The sequence below is a fragment of the Myotis daubentonii genome, chromosome 1 (genome assembly GCF_963259705.1).
Source record: "Myotis daubentonii chromosome 1, mMyoDau2.1, whole genome shotgun sequence".
Classification (NCBI taxonomy): Eukaryota; Metazoa; Chordata; class Mammalia; order Chiroptera; family Vespertilionidae; genus Myotis; species Myotis daubentonii.
This window is the reverse complement of record NC_081840.1, coordinates 176,782,745-176,802,655: the sequence shown is the minus strand read 5'-3', so window position 1 is coordinate 176,802,655 and position 19,911 is coordinate 176,782,745. Positions and strand designations below refer to the sequence as shown.

The following is a 19,911-nucleotide window of genomic DNA, read 5'->3' as shown; positions in this document are numbered from 1 at the left end:
CAGCTGACCTTTCATATTCTAGTTGAGAAATAATAAGTGTTATCAAATGGCATGTATTATTGGATACCAAATACAAGGTCAAGGGCCCAGTAATTGATTGAGAAAGATTATCAAGTGAGCTCAGTTCTCTCCAAATAAGGACTCCTAACCTTGCCCCGGGTCTTCTGTCCAGGATGAGAATGTGACACTTGGTTGGATTCATTTCTCCTACTGAGAGTTGAGGATCGGGTGAGGAGGGATTTTCCTTGGCTACAACCTATTTGAGTCCCTTGAACAATGTGGATTCTTCCCAAAATTCATTGGCTGAGTCAACGTTAGAGCCACTCACCAGCACTTGAGAATGAGCAGTGAACTCCTTTTAAAGCCTCAGCTGTTCACTGGCTCCTCCCAAGGGGTCACTGAAGGGTTTGTTTCAAAATATGTTGTATTTGTATTAGCTTTCTTTGACTGCTGCAGCAAATTACCACAAACTTGGTGGTTTGAAAACAACAGACATTTACTCTTTTTTTAAAATTTTATCTTTATTATTGAAAGTATTATAGATGTAACTTTTCCCCCTACTGACACTCTGTACCCCCCACCTACCTCCCTAGCCCTTCACAGCACTAATGTCTGTGTCCATAATGCTGATATGCATATAAGTCCTTTGTTTGATCTATTCCCGCTCCCCCTTCCCTCTGAGATTCTTCAATCTTCACTCTTTGAAATTAATTCTCAGTTCTGTATGTTGGAAGTTCAAATTCAAGGTGTAGGTAGGCCCAGACCCCCTTCAGAGGCTCGAGGAGGGAACTACTTTGGCTTTGTGACTGCCAGCATTTCCTGGCCTGAGATTGTGTCATTCCAACTTTTGCCTCCATTTCCATTTCGCCCTCTCCTCTGCGTGTGCATCCTCTCCCCGTCTCTCTGTCATAGGGCTCTTGTGACTGGATTTAAGGTCTACCCAGATAATCCAGGATAACTCTGTCAGAATCCTTAATTTAATCATGTCTGCAGAAAACTTTTTTCCTGATAAGATAACATTTATAAGTTCCAGGGATCAGGACTTGATATCTATGGGTGGCCATTACTCAGAGTACTGGGCCATATTTAGACATTTTCTAGTGTTGTGCCCAGATTTCAAGGTTCCCAGGACCCCCAGGGAACCCGTCAGTCCGATGCAAAAGCAAAGAGTCCTTTATTTCAAACTAGTTCGGCTCCCCGACCACACTCACCGATGCAACGGTAGCCCAGTGGCCGAGAGAGAGCGAGGCCTGATGGGATTGTGGGTTTTATAGTAAGGGCAGGGGAGGGTACTGTGGGCCCCGCCGATTGGCCAGGCGCGAGTCGGGTCTTGTTACACAGGATGTGGTCATATTGATGGCGTGTAACTTCCCTTGATTATCATTGGCTAGTCCAGAGAAATCCTGGGCGTGGCCAGCAGAGGCCTGGGCCTCCAGGAAGAAGCCCCCGCTGAGCACATGGCTCTGCCCAAAAATGGAGGACCCAGGGCAAGATGGAGAGCGCAGTCCTCGCCCCCCCTCAAGGGCGAGCTGAGCCCGGGCTCCAGGGGCCAGTCCGGTTGCCAGCGGTCCAGCAGATCGACCAGTTCCAGCCCAGACAGGAAGTCCACATCCTCCTTCTCGTCCCCGGGGGTGCCGGGAAATCTCCTCCTCCTCCATCTCCTTGGGCAAGGGCACACGCCCCTCCCCACCGCCGCCGCTACCGCTACCGCTGCCACGTGGGTCTGGTCCAGGTGGGGGTGGCGGGCGGGTGGCAGCCTGCGCCGGGCTCCTGCCGTGGGCTGGGGAGTCAGTGCCCGAGGCAGCCAGCAGCGTGGTCAGGCCCTGCGACGACTCGCCCTTTCACTAGAACTGCCTTCCACAGTCTTTATTTCAAGGCAGAAGCCTAATTTTGAGATTTCAAAATGCCCTATCCAACCTTTCCTCTTTCTGTCATTTATATTTGCTTTAAAAATATACGTACGTTTTTATCATTAAACAAGTAATAGATGCTCATTATTGAAATTTAAAAAAAATAGGAAAAACTTAGCAAAATAAAACCATGACCTGGCTATTCAAGGATGACCTATATTAACAGTTTCATTTTTTTCCTAAGTATTTGGCATCCTCAATATATAATACCTATTATATATATGGTTGATGAATAAACAAATACGTGATGAATCAATAAATCACATTGTAGCTTCCTCTCACATAAGGAATATACAGGCTTAGGAAGGGAGCTTGGGTCAAATTCTATGTTTGTGCTTTACCAGTTGCAGCTACTCAACTTATTTATGCTTCAGCACTCCTTCTGTAAAATAGTTATAATCGGCCCTCCACATAGGGTTCAGAAGATTACAATGTACAGCACAGGCCTGGCACATAGTAATTCTCAGTAGAAATTGGCTGTGATGATCCAAGACAGAAAAGGGGGATTTCACTCTGAAGAGAAGAATGTGGAGTAGCAATTGTTGGGGGGATGGATTTTGTATCAACATTTGAGTGTTTTTTTTCCCCCAATTGCAATCTTTCAAAATGGCATGGGACACCTTAAGAAAGGAAATAAGAGATGGTTTGAGCAAGTTCAGAATGCCTTCGGTATTACAGAGATTCATATGTTAGATAAGCCTGAGAAAGGTAATTTCTAAGGTCTCTACAAATTTTGAGAGTGTGATTATAGAATTTTGGTTTTAGAATAATAATCCCTTCCTTTCCCATATATCTAATGTGTTTTTTCCTCCATAGTCAAGGAATTTGCCCATTTTCCAAGGAATCAAAAGCATGTAGTCAAATAGAAGTGACTAAAATGTAGCTAGAATGGTGGTGATTATGTTCCCAGGGAAACTGTTAGTGCAGAAGGACTCTGGAAGGAATTTCATGTACTTCTGCTCTGTCCAGAGGGAGAGTTCACAGGGGGGACAGGATCCTTGTGTATGAAAATAAGGGTTAAAAGCTTTTAAATAATTTCATCCAAACACTGTACATATTTTTCTCCATCACAATTAGTGGCATTCTGTTAGCTTCTTAGGATCTGAACATATGTAATATTATGCAAATATTGTTTTAAAATTAAAATGAACCCAGAATGACAAATGCTTCCCAAGTGCTAAGTTTGCAGTTTATAATAAAAAACAGCAAAATGAGACATCTCTATAGAGAGTTTATTTCTATTTATTCAGAAATAACTTCATGCTATTATGTCTGTCATTGTTAATTTAAATAACAGTTGGACAATGTTATGTGTATTACTTGCTCTTATGTGTTTTATTAGCTGAGGAGAAAATAGTACATTTGCAAAGTTTGCACATGACATAAATATCATGCTATTTTCTCTAAAAGACAGCTTAAAACAATATTTAGGTTAGTATTCCCCAGTTTGCACACCAGAATTACTTCGGTTAATTCAAAAATTATACCAATTTGCAAGTTTCCCCTCTCTTGTCTTTCTGGCAGCATCCCAGGTATGAGAGTAAATAATTTCAGAGGGCAAGAAGAAACTTGGTAACTATAAAACTTCAAACTCTTTTCAATAGCAGTCATTGGTTAGAAATAGGAACATAAGTTGGGTTAATACTTAAAGATAAAATCCTTAAAGCAGCTTGCATTCATTTGTTCCTTCCCTTTTTTGTTCAAACAAATAGGTTAGGAGTTCACAATGCCAGGCTTTTTGTTAGGTGCTCCCTGAGCTGTATTTTCCTCCTCTATAAAGTGAGAGATACCTATGCCACAGAGTCACTGAGTGAATTAATGATAGAATGGCATACCCATTTGTTTAACAATGAGTAACATTAGCAATCATCATTATCAACATCGTTATGCTATGCTATATATTATTATGGTTGTTAATTAGAAGTTTGTTTGTTTTGATTAGTCTAGCCTTGCAAACATGATGGTCAGTAAAAATTGACTTCAAAATTTCTAATTAGTTTACTCAACTAGATGATAATACTAGCGGATGTGTATAGAATCTATACACATAGAATCGCCTCATCATTTGGGGGTTAGAAAAAATGTGGGCCTAAAATATCTTTGAGCCTTCTGGAGTATAAGAAATATACTTTTTTGTCAGTATTAAAAATACTAAAAAATCTTTTGTCAGCTAAAATTAATCTGTATCAGGCATTTTTCTACAAACTACATGGGTATTAGTCTGTTCACACTTATGAACTAGGTTCTACCTTTATCCCAATTTAAGGATGAAGAGCCTGCGGAATGGAGAGGATGGGTATCTTGCCTGAAGTCACTTCACCAATGGGTGTAGAGTGGGAACCTGAGCCTAGGCAGCTCAGCTCCAGAATAGATTTACTGAACACAAACTTCATCATGATTGGTTGATTACTAAGTGGCCAGAACTCTTTCATAATCATATGTAATGTGTTTTCTTTTCATATTGGGGGCTTATCTGTTTTTTCTTTTCAGTTCTCTGCCTTCCCTGAGTGATTTTAAAATCCAGAAATGCAAGAAAGGGCATTGTTGGACTTTCTCACTATTATCGTCTCTGTGCCTGGGATAAGGCCTGGCACATACTAGGTGTTGTTTAATACAAATTTGTTGAAGAGATTAATGAAATTGTTTGCTACAAAAAAAAAAAAAATCAAACCAACTTACATAACTCAAATAAACATGGTTGAATAATATTTATTTCACCTTGCCCTCATTTTATTAAAGTCTATTTGCATTATAAATATGCATATTTTTAATGTATATTTTTATATAAGCTCAGACTTCACCTAGTTCCAAGTGATGCTCATAATCATTGTTCATGCTGGAAAGAATATCTCATCATTGTGCTTATGCAACTGACACAGCTACTGCACATGAATACATTTTCCAATCCAAATGTCAGAGAATAAGATCACCCTGCTTATTTTCAACATCATCTAGCCTTACCCCCAAGTCCTGTGGCTTTGGTTCGGTGATCTGACACTAACTAGAGATGAGTTTCTTTTCTAGTAGCAATGTTAGCTGAAAACAAAATACGAGTGTGGTTTGAATTCTGTTTCTTTTGCCAACTCTTAGCTGTCAAAGTATAAAATTATTTGTTTAACATAGTATCCCATTTTCAAACTTTAAAGATTCTTTATAAAAAGGAATAGTTCCCAGGAGGGATAGAAATAAGTATGATTTCATTATGAATATGCTGATTAATTCTTGACATGTAATTATCGCCATATGTATTGAATTCTTATGATAAAGTTTACATCCCTTTTTATTCTTGAGTTTCTTCATTCTGATCATTTGTAGTGAGGCCTATTGAACATCATGGGGTAATCTGCTCTTTCTTAGAAAACACAGCGTACTTGTGCCCTGGCTATTTGTCACTTATGATCCCAGCAAGAAATTGATGTCTCCACCTCAAAAGTAGTAATTGGAGGGTTTGTGACAAAGTGTTGCAAAGGTTAATAGAAACTAACAGACAGTGAAAAACATCCTGGGGCTAAAAACAGGGAGGAACCCATTACCACCCTTAGCTCTACAGGAACCTTAGGGAGCCAACAAGTTTAAGGATATGTGGACTAAGGCAGCTGCCCAGGTAACTAGGGCCAAATTGCTGCCTCACATGGAGAAGACAAGTCAATAATTATCTTGTCTTCTGACCTCCTGCTATGGCCTGTCAAACCCAACCTGCAGCCTGTTTTTTGGCAATTTATAGAGAGTTGTCTCCTGAGGTACAGAATAAAGCGATGAGTGGAGGGAAGATCTGGTGGCCTGGGAGGGGGCGGAGCGCACAGGAGAATTGTTTATTCAGGATAGTGGCTTGAATTTACTTTATAAAACACATGTACAGTTTAATATCCCAAGCAGAGCCAAAAGGCATAGAATTATACAGGAGACATATGTACACACATATTCACATACCTGCATGCATAAATGAATATTGTATCTACCTGGAAGGTTAGATGCTATGTTCTAAAACTAAGTTAAATCATAAATTTAATTACTTCACAAGATCATTTAATTAAGTAAAATAAACTTGTAATTGAAAAAAAAACTGATTTTTATCACTTTTTATAGAAATCATATAGATTTCAAGCCTATATATAAAAGAAAGGTCTTAATTATGCTGAATATTTGCAATGTATTTAGTAATTTTAAAAAATCATTGAAAAATACCAAGAAGCCATGGAAAGTAGATGCTTTAAGAAAGCATGGTTAATAGTGCTGAAAGCTCCTGGGAAGTCAAGTTCACTGATGATTGAAAATTGTCAAGCATGAAGCTTGTGAGAATCATTGAATTGGAATTATGGGTGCACAAACTAGGGTACAGTGGATACATGTAAGGATATAGATTCAGTGTAGATAACTATGCTAGGCAAGGGGATAAAAGATGGTAGCTGGAGGGGGAGCTGGAGTCTAAATTATTTAATAGGATAAACTTTTAAACATGTCTCAGAACCATGAGAATGATCTGCTAAAGAGGGAGAAATTTAACAGAAAAGAGAAAGGATCATTAAGAGAAAGCTATGGTAACATTGACTAAGTTATTTATTGTCTCTGCCTTGGTTTTCACATCTGTAGATGGGGAAAATATACCTACCTCATAAGATTATTCTAACAATTAAATAATATGTTGACAGAATGTTTAGTAAAAATTTTGGCATGCAGAAATGCATTTAGTACATTGGTGCTTAAAATGGATCCGGAACCTAACACTATCTCATACACATTAGATGGTCAACAAGAATTTGTTATATGTTGAATGAATATGATTCTGTTATATGTTTTTTGATTAGTTGGGAATATAAATGAGTCAGGTGCATGTTACAATACACTAGTTATAGATGCACCTTGACTATTCACTGATGATGATTATGATGATGATACTATTTAATATTTGCCACCTGATGATGTTGATGCTTGGGGCATTTGTGTTTACAGGGTGCCATTTTTCTGCCTGGAAATAAAGTCCTGGAACATCCCTGCAATGAAGAGAGTCCAGGGAAATTCCTTTTTGAAGTAGTTCCAGGTAAGGTGGTTTTCTGGTTTGGTGGCATTATTGCTGTTCCATATTGATAAAGGTGAAAACAAGTCAGACAGCCTTTATTCATGGCTGAGAACATGAATTTGAGGAGGCAAGTATCAAATTTGGTTCCTGTTTACAGAGATAATGACTCCAGGCTTCTACACTTGGTACAAATGAACGTTAACGCGCAAACACACAAACGCATGGCCACATGGTTATTGGAAGGCAGCTATGCTCACCACTATACCACCAACGCCTTCCACATGGTTATTGGATACCCATCTGTCCACAGACTCCAGAGTGACCAGAAGTCAAGGCACAATTAGAGACAAGTTTCTTGCAATATGAAAATTTTAGCAAGGTATTATAGGTAGACTGCATTGTCCAGCTGATTTACTGCCGTAATTTCCTCATAAAATGACATTGTAAAGAAGCCTTTGCTATAAAAACAAAAGAAAGGAAAAAACCTCCTTCAACAACTAACAAAATGTTGCAGTTCTGTACCTCAACTTTGTTCCCAACCAACCACTTCCATATGTTTAGCTTGTAAAGTTGAGGATGCCTCTGCCAAGTGATCAGATCCTGCAGTTAAATTTCTTCAACATCTGTTCTTTTTTTTCCTTCTATTCATCTTCATTCATCCCTCTCAGAGTACCTGGTTTTCACTTAAACCTTTAACTCACCCAGCAACAATTTCTTCCAGGCCATCAGCTACTTTTTGGATGAGATTTTTAGCCCTTCCTTAATCCCTAATGTAAGAAAAAGAGAGGGATGTACTTTTTATAGCATTGGCTCTGACAGACCCAGTTGATGTGCAATTGACATTGATGTACTCATAGTCTAGGGTGAGTTTTAATTTATTTGGGTGACTAATATGTAATGCATATCAATAAAGCTGGCACAAAGACAATCAACAAAATATTTCTCCCAGATTTATAAATGTTGGGAATCTAAAATGTGAAAGCATATTTTTCTCCTCAATGAAAACAGCTGTAGCATTGAGTTCATCTGGCTCACAGTGGAATCCATGACTAAATGTTAATTAATGCAGCTGAAGTGCAGAAAGGTTAGTCAGATGCACTGTGTTATTTGTTTCCCTCCAAGGAGAACATATTGCAAGAAACCTGAATCTTGTTTGCCCTATTAAGAGCTTTTTTATACTTACTTCTTAGTGGAATACTCTGTATGGGACCAAATTCCAGATGTTGCAAAGTCTTTGAAGTATCAGAAGTGGAAATTTCTTTCCCTATTTATCCTCAAACATTAGGGCCCGTTGGCTTTTAAATGAGCCTGGTATTAAACTGACAGCTTTGGCTCTTTATCTCCAATGTAATTTGAAAGGTCTACTACTGTGTAGAGATTCCATCTTTCTATTGTTCTGATCTAATATATATGGATATTGTCAAGACTTCTAGAGACAGCTGTGTCTTCGAGCTCAGGAAGTCACGAAACCTTCCCTCCAAGATTGCTGTTCTAGGGCATGTGTTGCATATGCAGTGCACATGAAATAATGGCTTTTGATGAGCAAAACTTAAGAAGCTCAAGACTCTATGATGTGGAATCTGAAGGTTGTTCTTTCAAAACAAATGAGCCCAGAGCTCATTTGAAAAGATGCTTCCTGAATCATTAGTACAATATGTGTAGCTTCTAAATTAGGATTTATAATTCTGAAGTGACAAGAGAATTGTGTCAAATGTTTCTTTGAAGAGGGATTTGGAAAATCACTATGGCCACAGTGAGAATTCAGTGTCTGTGCCATTAATCTTGGTCATTGGGGGTTTATTGGTGGGCCCCTGACATCAGGATGGAATTTCAGGCAAATGCTACTGTATTCATATGAACTGTGGGGATCTGTATCGCATGATTTTTATCAATTTTTGCAAAATCAGGATTACTCAGGAATAGAGTGACATGGTTTCTTTTTGCAAATGGGAATGACAAAATGATATTTTCTGAGATCTCTAATTGTGAAATAGTTTGACGTGGGGAGCCTGTGAAGTGCAATAGTGATTTCTTTTATCAGAAAGGATAGGAGACAGGAAAGATGGTGAAAATGTGGTCATTGCCATATATAGAATCCTCTTCCTACTGAAGGCGTATCATCATAACACATACTTATTCTACATTGCTTTCTCTGTGAAATTCTCTTGATCACCACTTCTAAAAACCCATGCTGCAGATGATGCTTACAGAACCAGCACTATTCCGTCTATATGGACATGCACCTTAGGCCCAACTACCCAAGGGATAGCCATTAATAGGATACCTTAATCCCACATGCCTATAATGGTATCTAAAAAAACGTAATAGCCTCCAGGAAGCCCTTTGACAAATATTCTAGTACTATATACATACACATTTGTGTGAGTGTGTGTGTGTGTGTGTGTACAAGCAGGGTAGGCAAATATAGGTTTATAGTTGTTCATATGGAAAAAGACATGCAGGTTATAATTATTACAATAGCTTTATTTTTTAATATATTTTTATTGATTTCAGAGAGGAAAGGAGAGGGAGAAAGAGATAGAAACATCAATGATAAGAGAGAATCATTGATTGGTTGCCTCCTGCACACTGGGGATTGAGCTCACAATCTGGGCATGTGCCCTGACTGGTAACTGAACTGTGACCTTCTGGTTCATAGGTCAACATTCAACCTCTGAGCCATGCAGGTCAGACTACAATAGCTTTATTAATACTGTGCTTCACATACTCACAACTGTAACCTACTTTTGCCCCGCCCTATATATAGGGAGAAAGAGAGTTTATGACATGTGTATATATCTTTATAGTTCCCAGATCTTTGTTTTGTTTTTGCTTTAGTCCAAAATATCTTATGATATTAAGCAATCATGTGCAAATGAGAAAACAAGATTTTTTAATAGAATTGGGCATCTTACTACAATTCTATGAGTCCGGCTATATTATTTATTACTTTGGGTAGTATATTTCTGGGCAGGCTTTGAGCTTTTATAAAAACCTACCTGAAAAAAAATCTGCCATAATTTAGGATTAATTTTTTATAGATTTTCTATCTCATAAAATGAATTATCTCATAATAATGCCATGATTTAAAGCATTTCACTTCAATTTTTTTCCATTTCTCTACTTGTTATTCAAAAAGGAGGTGTTAGCCAAATTGGCGTATTTGAGTACTTCGCTGTCTGACATGCCACATTTTAGACTGGATTACGTTTTATGGCCAAGTGCTAAGTTTTTGGGAAATGTGGTTGAGAAAAGAATGTTGGCAGACCTTTAATGTACAGTGCTCAAAGGAAGAGCTTTGCTTCTCTCAAAATGTGTACTTGGAAGTTTTTCTTGTGATGTTTTAAAAAATTAACAGAATAATTAATGGAATGATGATGCCTTAACTTTCTCAGAAGAATAGTCTGTCACACGGAGAAAAGGCAATAGTGGTTCAAAGACAGACAGAGACTGGTAGAGAGAGACAAGGAAGTATGTGCTCTAAGGAGTTAGGAACCACACCTTTCTCCCTCATTACTTCATCCCTAACACCTAGTACAGCATAAGGCAAGGTGCGGACAAAGGCTGAAGTGTGTGTATCTACCAGGTTTATGGAGGAATCTCAATCATATGAATGCTGTTTTTTGTTGTCTTGTTGATTGGCTACCACTACTCCCAACTCAGTGATGCTGATCTCTTACTTCCTGCTGTGTGGGATCTTTTCATCCCCTAGTGCAGCTAAGACCTCTGTGGCCCTCATGGCTGAAGTGGGGGGCAGCTTCTCACGTTCCTCTTCCCACTTCTCTGCCTTCCCCTCTGATAATGATACTGAGAAAAGGATGGAAGAAGGTGATCTTCCTACCCAAACGCTTCTGCAGGGATATAGCTCCTTTGCACTGCCTGCTTCGTACATGTCTCCCCAAATGCTGAGTCTCTCACCAAGTGCAGTTGGGGATTTTTCAACATCCCTAGAAAGGGAGATGCACCTCACATCGTAGGATGTTCTGTCTTGGGCATGATCTTGTTGGACGGGACACCAACAAAGGGACTCAAAGGCCAGCTGTTTTCCTTGTGGTTACTCAGCTACCAGGAGTCCCATGTACCTGCCAAGTAGGAGCAGTGCAGGCTGTTTCGCTGCTGCTGCCTCACTGCACCCGCCACCTTGCCGCTGCCTCCATGGCGAGTGAGCTTCAGACCCAGTGGGTTCAGTGGCTTTCCAAGCTTCACGCAAGTCTTCAGCTTGGAGAAGTTGTGGGTGACCATTCTAGCACACTTCAAAATTTACGAGCAACTTTCTCATGATTTTCTGATTTGTTCTGTTGGTTGGGAGAAATTCTTTTCCTCCTCGTCAAAAACAATGGTGTTTATCTTGAAAACTGTTGTCTCCAAGCAGCACTTCCTCTTTTCTAGTCTTCATCTTGTACTAGTCAGGGACAGGCAAATGGGGTTTGGGTTTCTTTGAAATGCCTTCTCTCTATAAACCCTGTAGGGAAGTGGCTTGACACAACTTCCATTGTTCTTTACAAGTTGGAATGTTAGTTTTTAGAACTTTTTAATTCATATTTAGATCTTACTAATTCCGGGTAATGGAAAGACATTTTTTAAAAATCTATAGCTATCTAAAATCTTCGTCTGGATTCTGGGGAAGCACATTCTGATGGAGAGTTATGATCACATGTTTATTGGGGAGTGCTCTCTGAAGATACTTCATCTGTGAGGAAGTGAGGAAAGCAGGGTGGGCAGAGGGAGAGGCTGTCCCATGACATCATTGCAATGGAAGTCTCAGCTGATGGTATGGGGGGCCCTGGAGCTGGGTTGCCCCTCAGAGTTGTTCTAAAGTGAGGGACCAGACCTGTTTCCTGGCATCAGCTGGCCAGCCATTGATTGGAAAGAGGGGAGACAAATAAACTGGGGTGAAGTAGTATCCTGATGAAGTGGAGAACAGTTCCATGAGGGCCTCTGTGAGCCACCAGCAGTCAATATCCCAGCCTCTGGGATTTATTGCATTAAATATCCATTATAGCACCTACAGCTTATCTGTATCCCAGGCAAGTCCTGGCTCTTTGCATGAATCACTTTATTTAACCTTTATTACAATTCTTGGAGGCAGCCTATTGTATTATTTCCATTCCAAAATAAAGAAACTGAGGCACAGAGAAGTCATTTGAGCAAGGTAAAACAGCTAACTCCAGCTAGTGAATGTATATGCGCGCGCGCGCGCGCGCGTGTGTGTGTGTGTGTGTGTGTGTGTGTGTGTGTGTATGCATGCATCACTGATTTACCTTTCCCAAAGTAAAGCTCCCAGAAATTAAACTAAAGTTTTATATATATAATCTGACTTCAAAATACGAGGTATTAGAATTTTGAGCATAGTTTGTGAAATATGAATATGTGAATATTTTTGTTATTCTTAGTTGAAACGGGTATACTTGAATCTCTTCTTAACTTCTCCATTAAGAATGAGAGTTTCAGCCCTAACTGGTTTGGCTCAGTGGATAGAGCATCGGCCTGCAGACTGAAGGGTTCCAGGTTTGATTCTGGCTAAGGGCTAAGGGCATGTACCTTGGTTGCAGGCACATCCCCAATAGGAGGTGTGCAGGAGGCAGCTGATCGATGTTTTTAACTCTCTATCGCTCTCCCTTCCTCTCTGTGAAAAATCAATAAAATTATATATTAAAAAAAAGAATGAGAGTTTCAGCACTTGAAGTGAGACTAGGCATTTTCATTTATTTGCAGTTATTTTTAGGTTTATGCCTATCATTACAATAGGCATTGGATAAAGATGCCCATTCATAGTGCTTTTGAATGTATGTTCTAAAGCCAAACTATACTGTCATGAAAAAGTGGGGAGAAAAATATACTTGTCCACACTGTCCTTACTTACATGTGAATAACTATGCCAAAGGAAGAATCTACACCTGTAATTTTTCCCTACAAAAAAACTGATACACTGGGGTTCACTTCTCTTCATTACAGAACTCACGTTGCAGAAACCGTCTCAGCTTCTTCACCAACTTGCTCCACACACTGGCCAAGTTATCACTCACTATCTAGCCAGCAGCAGACACACCTGTTGGCAATCAGTCCACTGACCTGCATAGATATTATCCAAGCAGAGACCCATTATGAGTTTCAAAAGCAATTACCAATATTACAAACTCTCAAAACCCCATTGTGCCCAGTGCCCCAAATCAGTAAGAACTAGAACTTGGAGGTTTTCTCATCCTCTTCCTTCTCCCAAGGAAAGAAAAGAGGAACACACAAGAAAATAGGATGAGGGGTAAAATGTTGGCTATAGAAAGAAAGAAAAAAAAAGGAATTATGAAGGGTATTCTAAAGTGATTTTCATCTGCCTGGAAATGAAATTAAGCCCTTCAAAAAAAGTGAAGGTGTCATTTTCCCCACCATTACCCATGACTACACTAATAATTTTCAATAACCTCAGACAATTGCATATTGCTGCTGTAAATTTCACTGACATTTCTTTCATTCTAATTATTTTCCAGAAGAATTTTTAGGAGCTAAATGAAAGGTTAGAGAACGTGGATGTCTTTATCTGTCTATCTAGCTTTCTCTATATGTAGCTCATTATCTCTATTTCCTTTGCATCTATTTATTTCATCTATATACACACATGTCTAATATGATAATTTTTCTATTATTCATAATTCCATGCTATATTATTCATCAGTTTTTACTTTTACCTCTCAGATTCAGTTTTCTCCTGGTCCTATGATTATAATTCTACAGACCTATTTTATGCATTTACAAAAGAACTCCCTAGACAGAACATTTTATATGTCTGGAGACTGTAAAATTTTTAATTTCCCAAAACCTGAACTGATTTAGATGGTCAGTGCAGCTGTGCTATATAATAGACCAATATTTGTGTTTTTGAGATAAAGATGTTACAACAGCAGTTAAAATTTATCATCCACATCTGTATTTGCAACTACTTCTAGGATGAACAAATAAAGTCATTGGATATATTAATTTTCTGTCACTTAAAAATGTAAGCCAGGCCTTGGGTGGTGTTGCTCAGTGGTTAGAAATTAACCCACACATCACAGAGTTGTGGGTTTGATTCCCGGTCAAGAGCATGTCCCTGAGTTGCAAATTCAATTCCCAGCCCCAAACTGGGTATGCACCATGTTTCTCTCTCTCCCTCCCCTCCCCCTCTCTCTCCCTCTCTCCCCCCTTCTTCCCTCCCTCCCTCCCTCCCTCCCTCCCTCCCTCCCTCCCATCCATCTACACTAATAAAAGACAAAGATGCTAATTGACCGTAACTTCGCTATGTCCAAGCCACGCCCACCAGCCAATCAGAGCGACTACATGCAAAATAACCCAACCAAGATGGCGGCCAGCAGCCATGGAGCTGGAGCAAGCAGGAGGCTTGGTTGCCCTGGCGATAAAGGAAGCCAAGCTTCCCGCCTGCTCTGGCCCACTGTGGCCTCCGCAAAAGGCAACAAAGTTTCAATTATAGAAGCTAAATAAATCCCAGATACCTGCTTCCAGCCAGCCTCCACTGGGAGCTTGGGTGGCTGGGGGCTGTGGCCAGGTGCAAACAGCCATCAACCCCTCACACAGGTTGGCCAGGCACCCCAGTGGGGATCCCCACCCTGAAGGGGCTGTGGCCAGCCTGAAAACAGCCATCAGCCCCTCACCCAGACTGTCCAGGGACCCCAGCAGGACCCCCACCCTGATCCAGGACACCCTTCAGGGCAAACCAGTAGGCCCCCACCCATGCACCAGGCTCTCTCCTATATAAAAAAAGGGTAATATGAAAATTGACCCTAACAGCAGAGTGACTGGGAATCACTGGTCACTATGACACACACTGAACACCAGGGGGCAGACGCTCAATGCAGGAGCTGCCCCCTGGTGGTCAGTGCGCTCCCACATGGGGAGCTCTGCACAGCCACTAGCCAGGTTGACGGCTGCCAGTACAGTGGTGGTGGTGGGAGCCTCTCCCGCCTCCTCAGCAGCGCTAAGGATGTCCGACTGCAGCTAGGCCTGCTCCCTGCTGGCAAGTGGACATCCCCCAGGGCTCCCGGGCTGTCAGAGGGATGTCTGACTGCCAGCTTAGGCCCGATCCCCCCGGGGAGTGTGCCTAAGCCAGCAGGTGGTCATTCCCCGAGGGGTCCCAGACTGCGAGAGGGCACAGGCCGTGCTGAGGGACCCTCCTGAGTGCACAAATTTTTGTGCACCAGGCCTCTAGTTTTCTATAAAAATCAGTGGGAAAAAGATCAGTGGGCGAGGATTAACAACAACAATAAAAATGTAAACCAGTATTTGGTGTGTCTATTTTAAATGAAAATGTGAGGGTATTGTAAGTGTTTTAGCATCAACATCATCTTCTTGATCATTAGTTAAATATGCTGCTGGAACATTTACTTTTAGAACACTCTCTTTAGCTTACCTTTCTCTTTTGTGTTAATACAGTAAGTTAAAATAATGCGATTGTATTTGTTATCCAAAGGCAACTATATTTTTTATCTGCCTAAGTCTATAGACTGCCCTGAAGCTTGTGTTTTTTAAAAGTTCCTTTTTCGTTTTTGCTTAATTTGTGCAAATTATTTAGAGAATGTGAGTAGGAGTTGTTTATGGCATGAAAACATAATTCTATATACACAAGTAGTTCTGAACATGACTTAAATAAATGCATTGAAAATCAGCATGCTTTAGCTACTATGTATTCTTTCATATAAAAAATGCATTTGGGATTTTTTGCTTCTACATTCCCTTGCTAGTTAAAACGCCTTAAAATTTTACATTTAAAAGAGGCTATTAAAATGGTTAAAGAGCATTTAAAATGTTTGCAATCTCTTGAAATTCTGGCTAATGCTTCGTCAACCAGAAGGCATTTGGGGCATTTATAAACCAGTTGTAAGTGTGATCTCATGATTGCTCTTATGAGAAATGCTGAATGCAGCGTGCTCTTTCACAGTGTTTGTGGACATGTGGATCCGTGCACATTTAGTTTTATCATTCACTCTACATGCTATGTCAGGATCAGCAAATATTTTCTGAAAAAGACCAAAGTAAATGTTTCAGCCTTTACAGGCCATAAAGTCTCTGTTACAATTATTCAACTTTGTTGTTGTAACATAAACAAATGGGCATGGCCGTGTTCCAATAAAACTTTATGAATGGACACTGACATTTGGATTTTATATAATTTTCAAATCTAAAGAAATATCCTTCTTTTCAGTTTTTTTTTCTAATAGCTTAAAAATGTAAAAAAAAGACAGTGGGCTAGATTTAGCCCATAGGCCATAGCTTGTGGACCCCTATAGTGAGATTTAAAAAAAGCAAACCTATGAAAAGGAGTCTGAGGATACTAATATAAATCACTAATCCTTGCTGGTGCCATCAGAGCCAGAATTAGAGCTCTGAGACAGCCTGTCTCCCCAGGCCATGGCATTACCCCATGGCTGCCTCAAAATCAGGATGCAGGAGCTGCTTGCCAATCTTTTTATTTAGCAGCTCTATTATTGAATGCTATCTATTTTTTTTCTCACCAGGATGAACCTAAAAAGTTTTAGCGACCAAACTGAAATTCTCTGTTTAAACCCTGTCATGTCTCATTTAGAACTCTAGATCCTGACCAAAGCTAAAATCTTTTTCATGACTTTTTAAAGAAATGAATACCATTAATAGGATATTGAGTGCGCGTAGCCTGAAAAAAAATCTCCCATACTTTGTCCAGTCCACACAAGTTCATGAAGATATTCATAAGTATTCTGATCTTTTGCAAGATCAAATAGCTTGAAGTATCATCAAAACTCTCCTTTTTACAATGTACATACCTTTAAAGATCTAAGTATCTTACAGAAAAGGACAGTACTGTGTTCATTGGTAAAACTAACAAATTAATTTTCTCAGAGGGGTGGTTTATCCTACCACGCATTTATTAACATCTCTACCCCTCACCCACCAGTTCTATAACATCCGTATGAAAAACACTCCCTTAATATTTGTAGTAAATGTTTACAGAAGTTGTGTCAGGTCCTGTAGTCTTATATGTCAGGCTTTATCTACAACGGTTCACTTAATATGACTATACCTGTGATAGATACCATCTTCCTTATTAGTAAACAATGGCTCAAACTCACATTTCTAACAAATGTTAAAACTAAGCTTTACACCTATCTGAGCCCACAAAGCCACCACATGCCACAGATTTCTTATACCAGTAAGAATATGGATAGGCTTATTATCTAGATCCAACAGAGGCCGAAAGTCCAAGAATTAAGAGACATAGGATGACAACTGAAGAAATGAGATTAAGGGTTTAAAAGTTCATGTACTCTGCATTTCCTTCCACTCTCATGAGACTCAACATCTTAAAAATTGTTTGTATTCAATTTCTTTCCCATTACATTTAACACTCTTAAGTAGAAACAATGCCTTCCATCCCCAGTGTCTAGCAGAGTGGCTGTCATTTAGTAGATGCTCAATGCATGCTTATTGAATTAATGAGTAAACTGAACCTCAGGTTTATCATCTGTGTAATGATTGTATTGGATTATACAAAATCAGCTCTTTCTCTCAATGCCATAGAAAACAAGTAACTAGAGACTTTCATTAATTCACAGATGATACTCCTTAAAAAGTAGTCTGCATTTCCTCATCCTTCATTAATACTAAAACCAATAGTGTCAGTACTTTGGTGGCAGAAGGTGTTTATTTGCATGTTATTTGCTGCAAATGTGATCCTCCTCCCCACTGTGTTTTGTGGCATGGTTTCATTATGCATTCAGAGGCTATTTGTGTTCACCTGTCTTTTTCATCCAATAATTGGGAAGAAAATAGACAGTAAAGTGCTAGGCAAATGTCATCCACTGTCATTATGATAAGAGAGTTTCTCCAGGCAGTTCTTTTTCTGTGGTAGGGCTCCTTTGAGCCGTATCTTAGCTAGGGAGAGAGTATGTTTGAATGAGTCAATGGCCAGTGGACAGAAAAACCAATAGACTGGGAAGGATCAGGGAATGAGAAAGAGAAAGTACACTTCACAGGAAAAAGAACATATCAGAAGAAGAAAGGTGAGTGAGCAGAGAACATACTGGTCATGGGAGGTGGGAGAGAAGCTGGCACCAAAGGGAAACTGGCATATCACTAAGTCCTGTGCCAACTCTCAGGGAACCAGGGAAGTCCTTTATTTTATTTTATTTTATTTTATTTTATTTTATTTTATTTATTTTATTTTATTTTATTTTATTTTATTTTATTATTTTATTTTATTTTATTTTATTTTATTTATTTTATTTTATTTTATTTTATTTTATTTTATTTTATTATTTTATTTTATTTTATTTTATTTTATTTTATTTTATTTTATTTTATTTTATTTTAAACACAAAACTGGGCTGAAGTGGTCCTAAAGGTTTCGAAAAGCAAGACCTCAAGGACCATCTGCAACCCAATTATGTGTCCTTGGGGCTTTTGGACTTCCTGGCTTAAGTAAAATAAAAACAAATGAATAAATAGAACAAAAACAGACTCTCATAGAAACAAGAAACAAACGGATGATTGCTACAGGGGAAGGGAGAGGAGGGACAGATGAGTAAGAAAGATGAAGGGGGATATCCTATCTAATAAAAGAGAAAAATTGTAATTGGCGTACGACGATACCTTTTTCATTGGCTAATCAGGGCTATATGCAAATTAACTGCCAACCAAGATTGGCAGTTAACTGCCAACCAAGATTGGCAGTTAACTGCCAACAAGATGGTGGTTAATTTGCATATGTAGGCACAATGCAGGGAGGCGAAAGGGAAAGCAGGAAGAAGCCCCCTGCCACTGACAGTGATCGGAAACCCAGGGGGAGCTAAGAGCTGGGGGGCAGGGCCAAGGCGGCCCTGGTGCTGCCTTGGCCCTGCCCCCCAGCCATGATCAGAGAATCAGGCGCCTTTGCTGCCCTGGCCAGTGATAGCAGGAAGTAGGGGTGGAGCCAGCGATGGGAGCTGGGCACGGTCGAAGCTGGCAGTCCCGGGAGCTAGGGGTCCCTTGCCTGGGCCTAAAGCGAAGCCCACGATCGCGGGGCCGCTGCAGCTGTGGGTCCCCGCTGCCCGGGCCGGACGCCTCGGCCAGAGGCGTTAGGCCTGGGCAGAGGCGAAGCCTGCAACCACAGGGAGCTGGGGGTCCCCTGCCCAGGCCTGACACCTCTGCCAGAGGCCTCAGGCCTGGTCAAGGGGCCGATCCAGTGATTGGTGATCGGAGGGTGATGAGGGTCAACTCCTCTGGCCGAGGCATCAGGCCTGGGTGGGGGGCGGAGCCGGGGATTGGGGGGATATGATGGTCCCCTTGCCCAGGCCTGAAGCCTGGGTCAGAGGCGTCAGGCTTGGGCGGGGGGTGGAGCCAGCGATCAGAGGGAGATGGGGGTCCCCTGCCCAGGCATGATTCCTGGGCCAGAGGCCTCAGGCCTGGGCGGGGCCAGAGCCAGTGATCACAGGGAGATGGGGGTCCCCTGTCCAAGCCTGACACCTCTGGTGGAGGCGTCAGGCCTGGGCAAGAGGCCGATCAGGCGATCGGAGGGTGATGGGGGGCTACGCCTCTGGCCGAGGCATCAGGCCTGGGCTGGGGGCAGAACCAGTGATGGGGGGAAATGAGGGTCCCCTGCCCAGGCCTGACACCTCTGTCAGAGTTGTCAGGCCTGGGCAAGGGGCCGATCCTGCGATTGGAGGGTGATGGGGGTCAACGCCTGAGGGCTCCCAGTATGTGAGAGGGGGCAGGCTGGGCTGAGAGGCACTCCCCCCCCCCCCCCGCCCCCCCCGACACACACCCAGTGCACGAATTTCGTGCACCGGGCCCCTAGTAGTCAATAATATCACACAAAGTGTGATAACTTCGCACGGTGACGGATGGTTACTAGGCTTACTGTGGCAAGCACATCGTAAGATGTAAAATGTCAAATCACTATGTTGTATATGTGAAGCTAATACAATATTATACATCAACTATACTTTAATAAAAAAATTTCAATCTAGTAACAAAATGGTAAGA

At 40.8% G+C, this 19,911-nt stretch overlaps 1 protein-coding gene across 3 annotated transcripts in view; it reads left to right on the top strand.

Annotated features, from left to right (window-relative positions):
- Positions 1-19,911, top strand: part of ARHGAP24 (Rho GTPase activating protein 24) — a 542,367-nt gene that overhangs the window by 263,942 nt on the left and 258,514 nt on the right. For all 3 annotated transcript variants that reach the window (XM_059666147.1, XM_059666137.1, XM_059666157.1), the window contains exon 3: positions 6,861-6,948. In XM_059666147.1, coding sequence (XP_059522130.1) covers positions 6,861-6,948 — 88 coding nt within the window. The remainder of the gene's footprint in view (positions 1-6,860; positions 6,949-19,911) is intronic.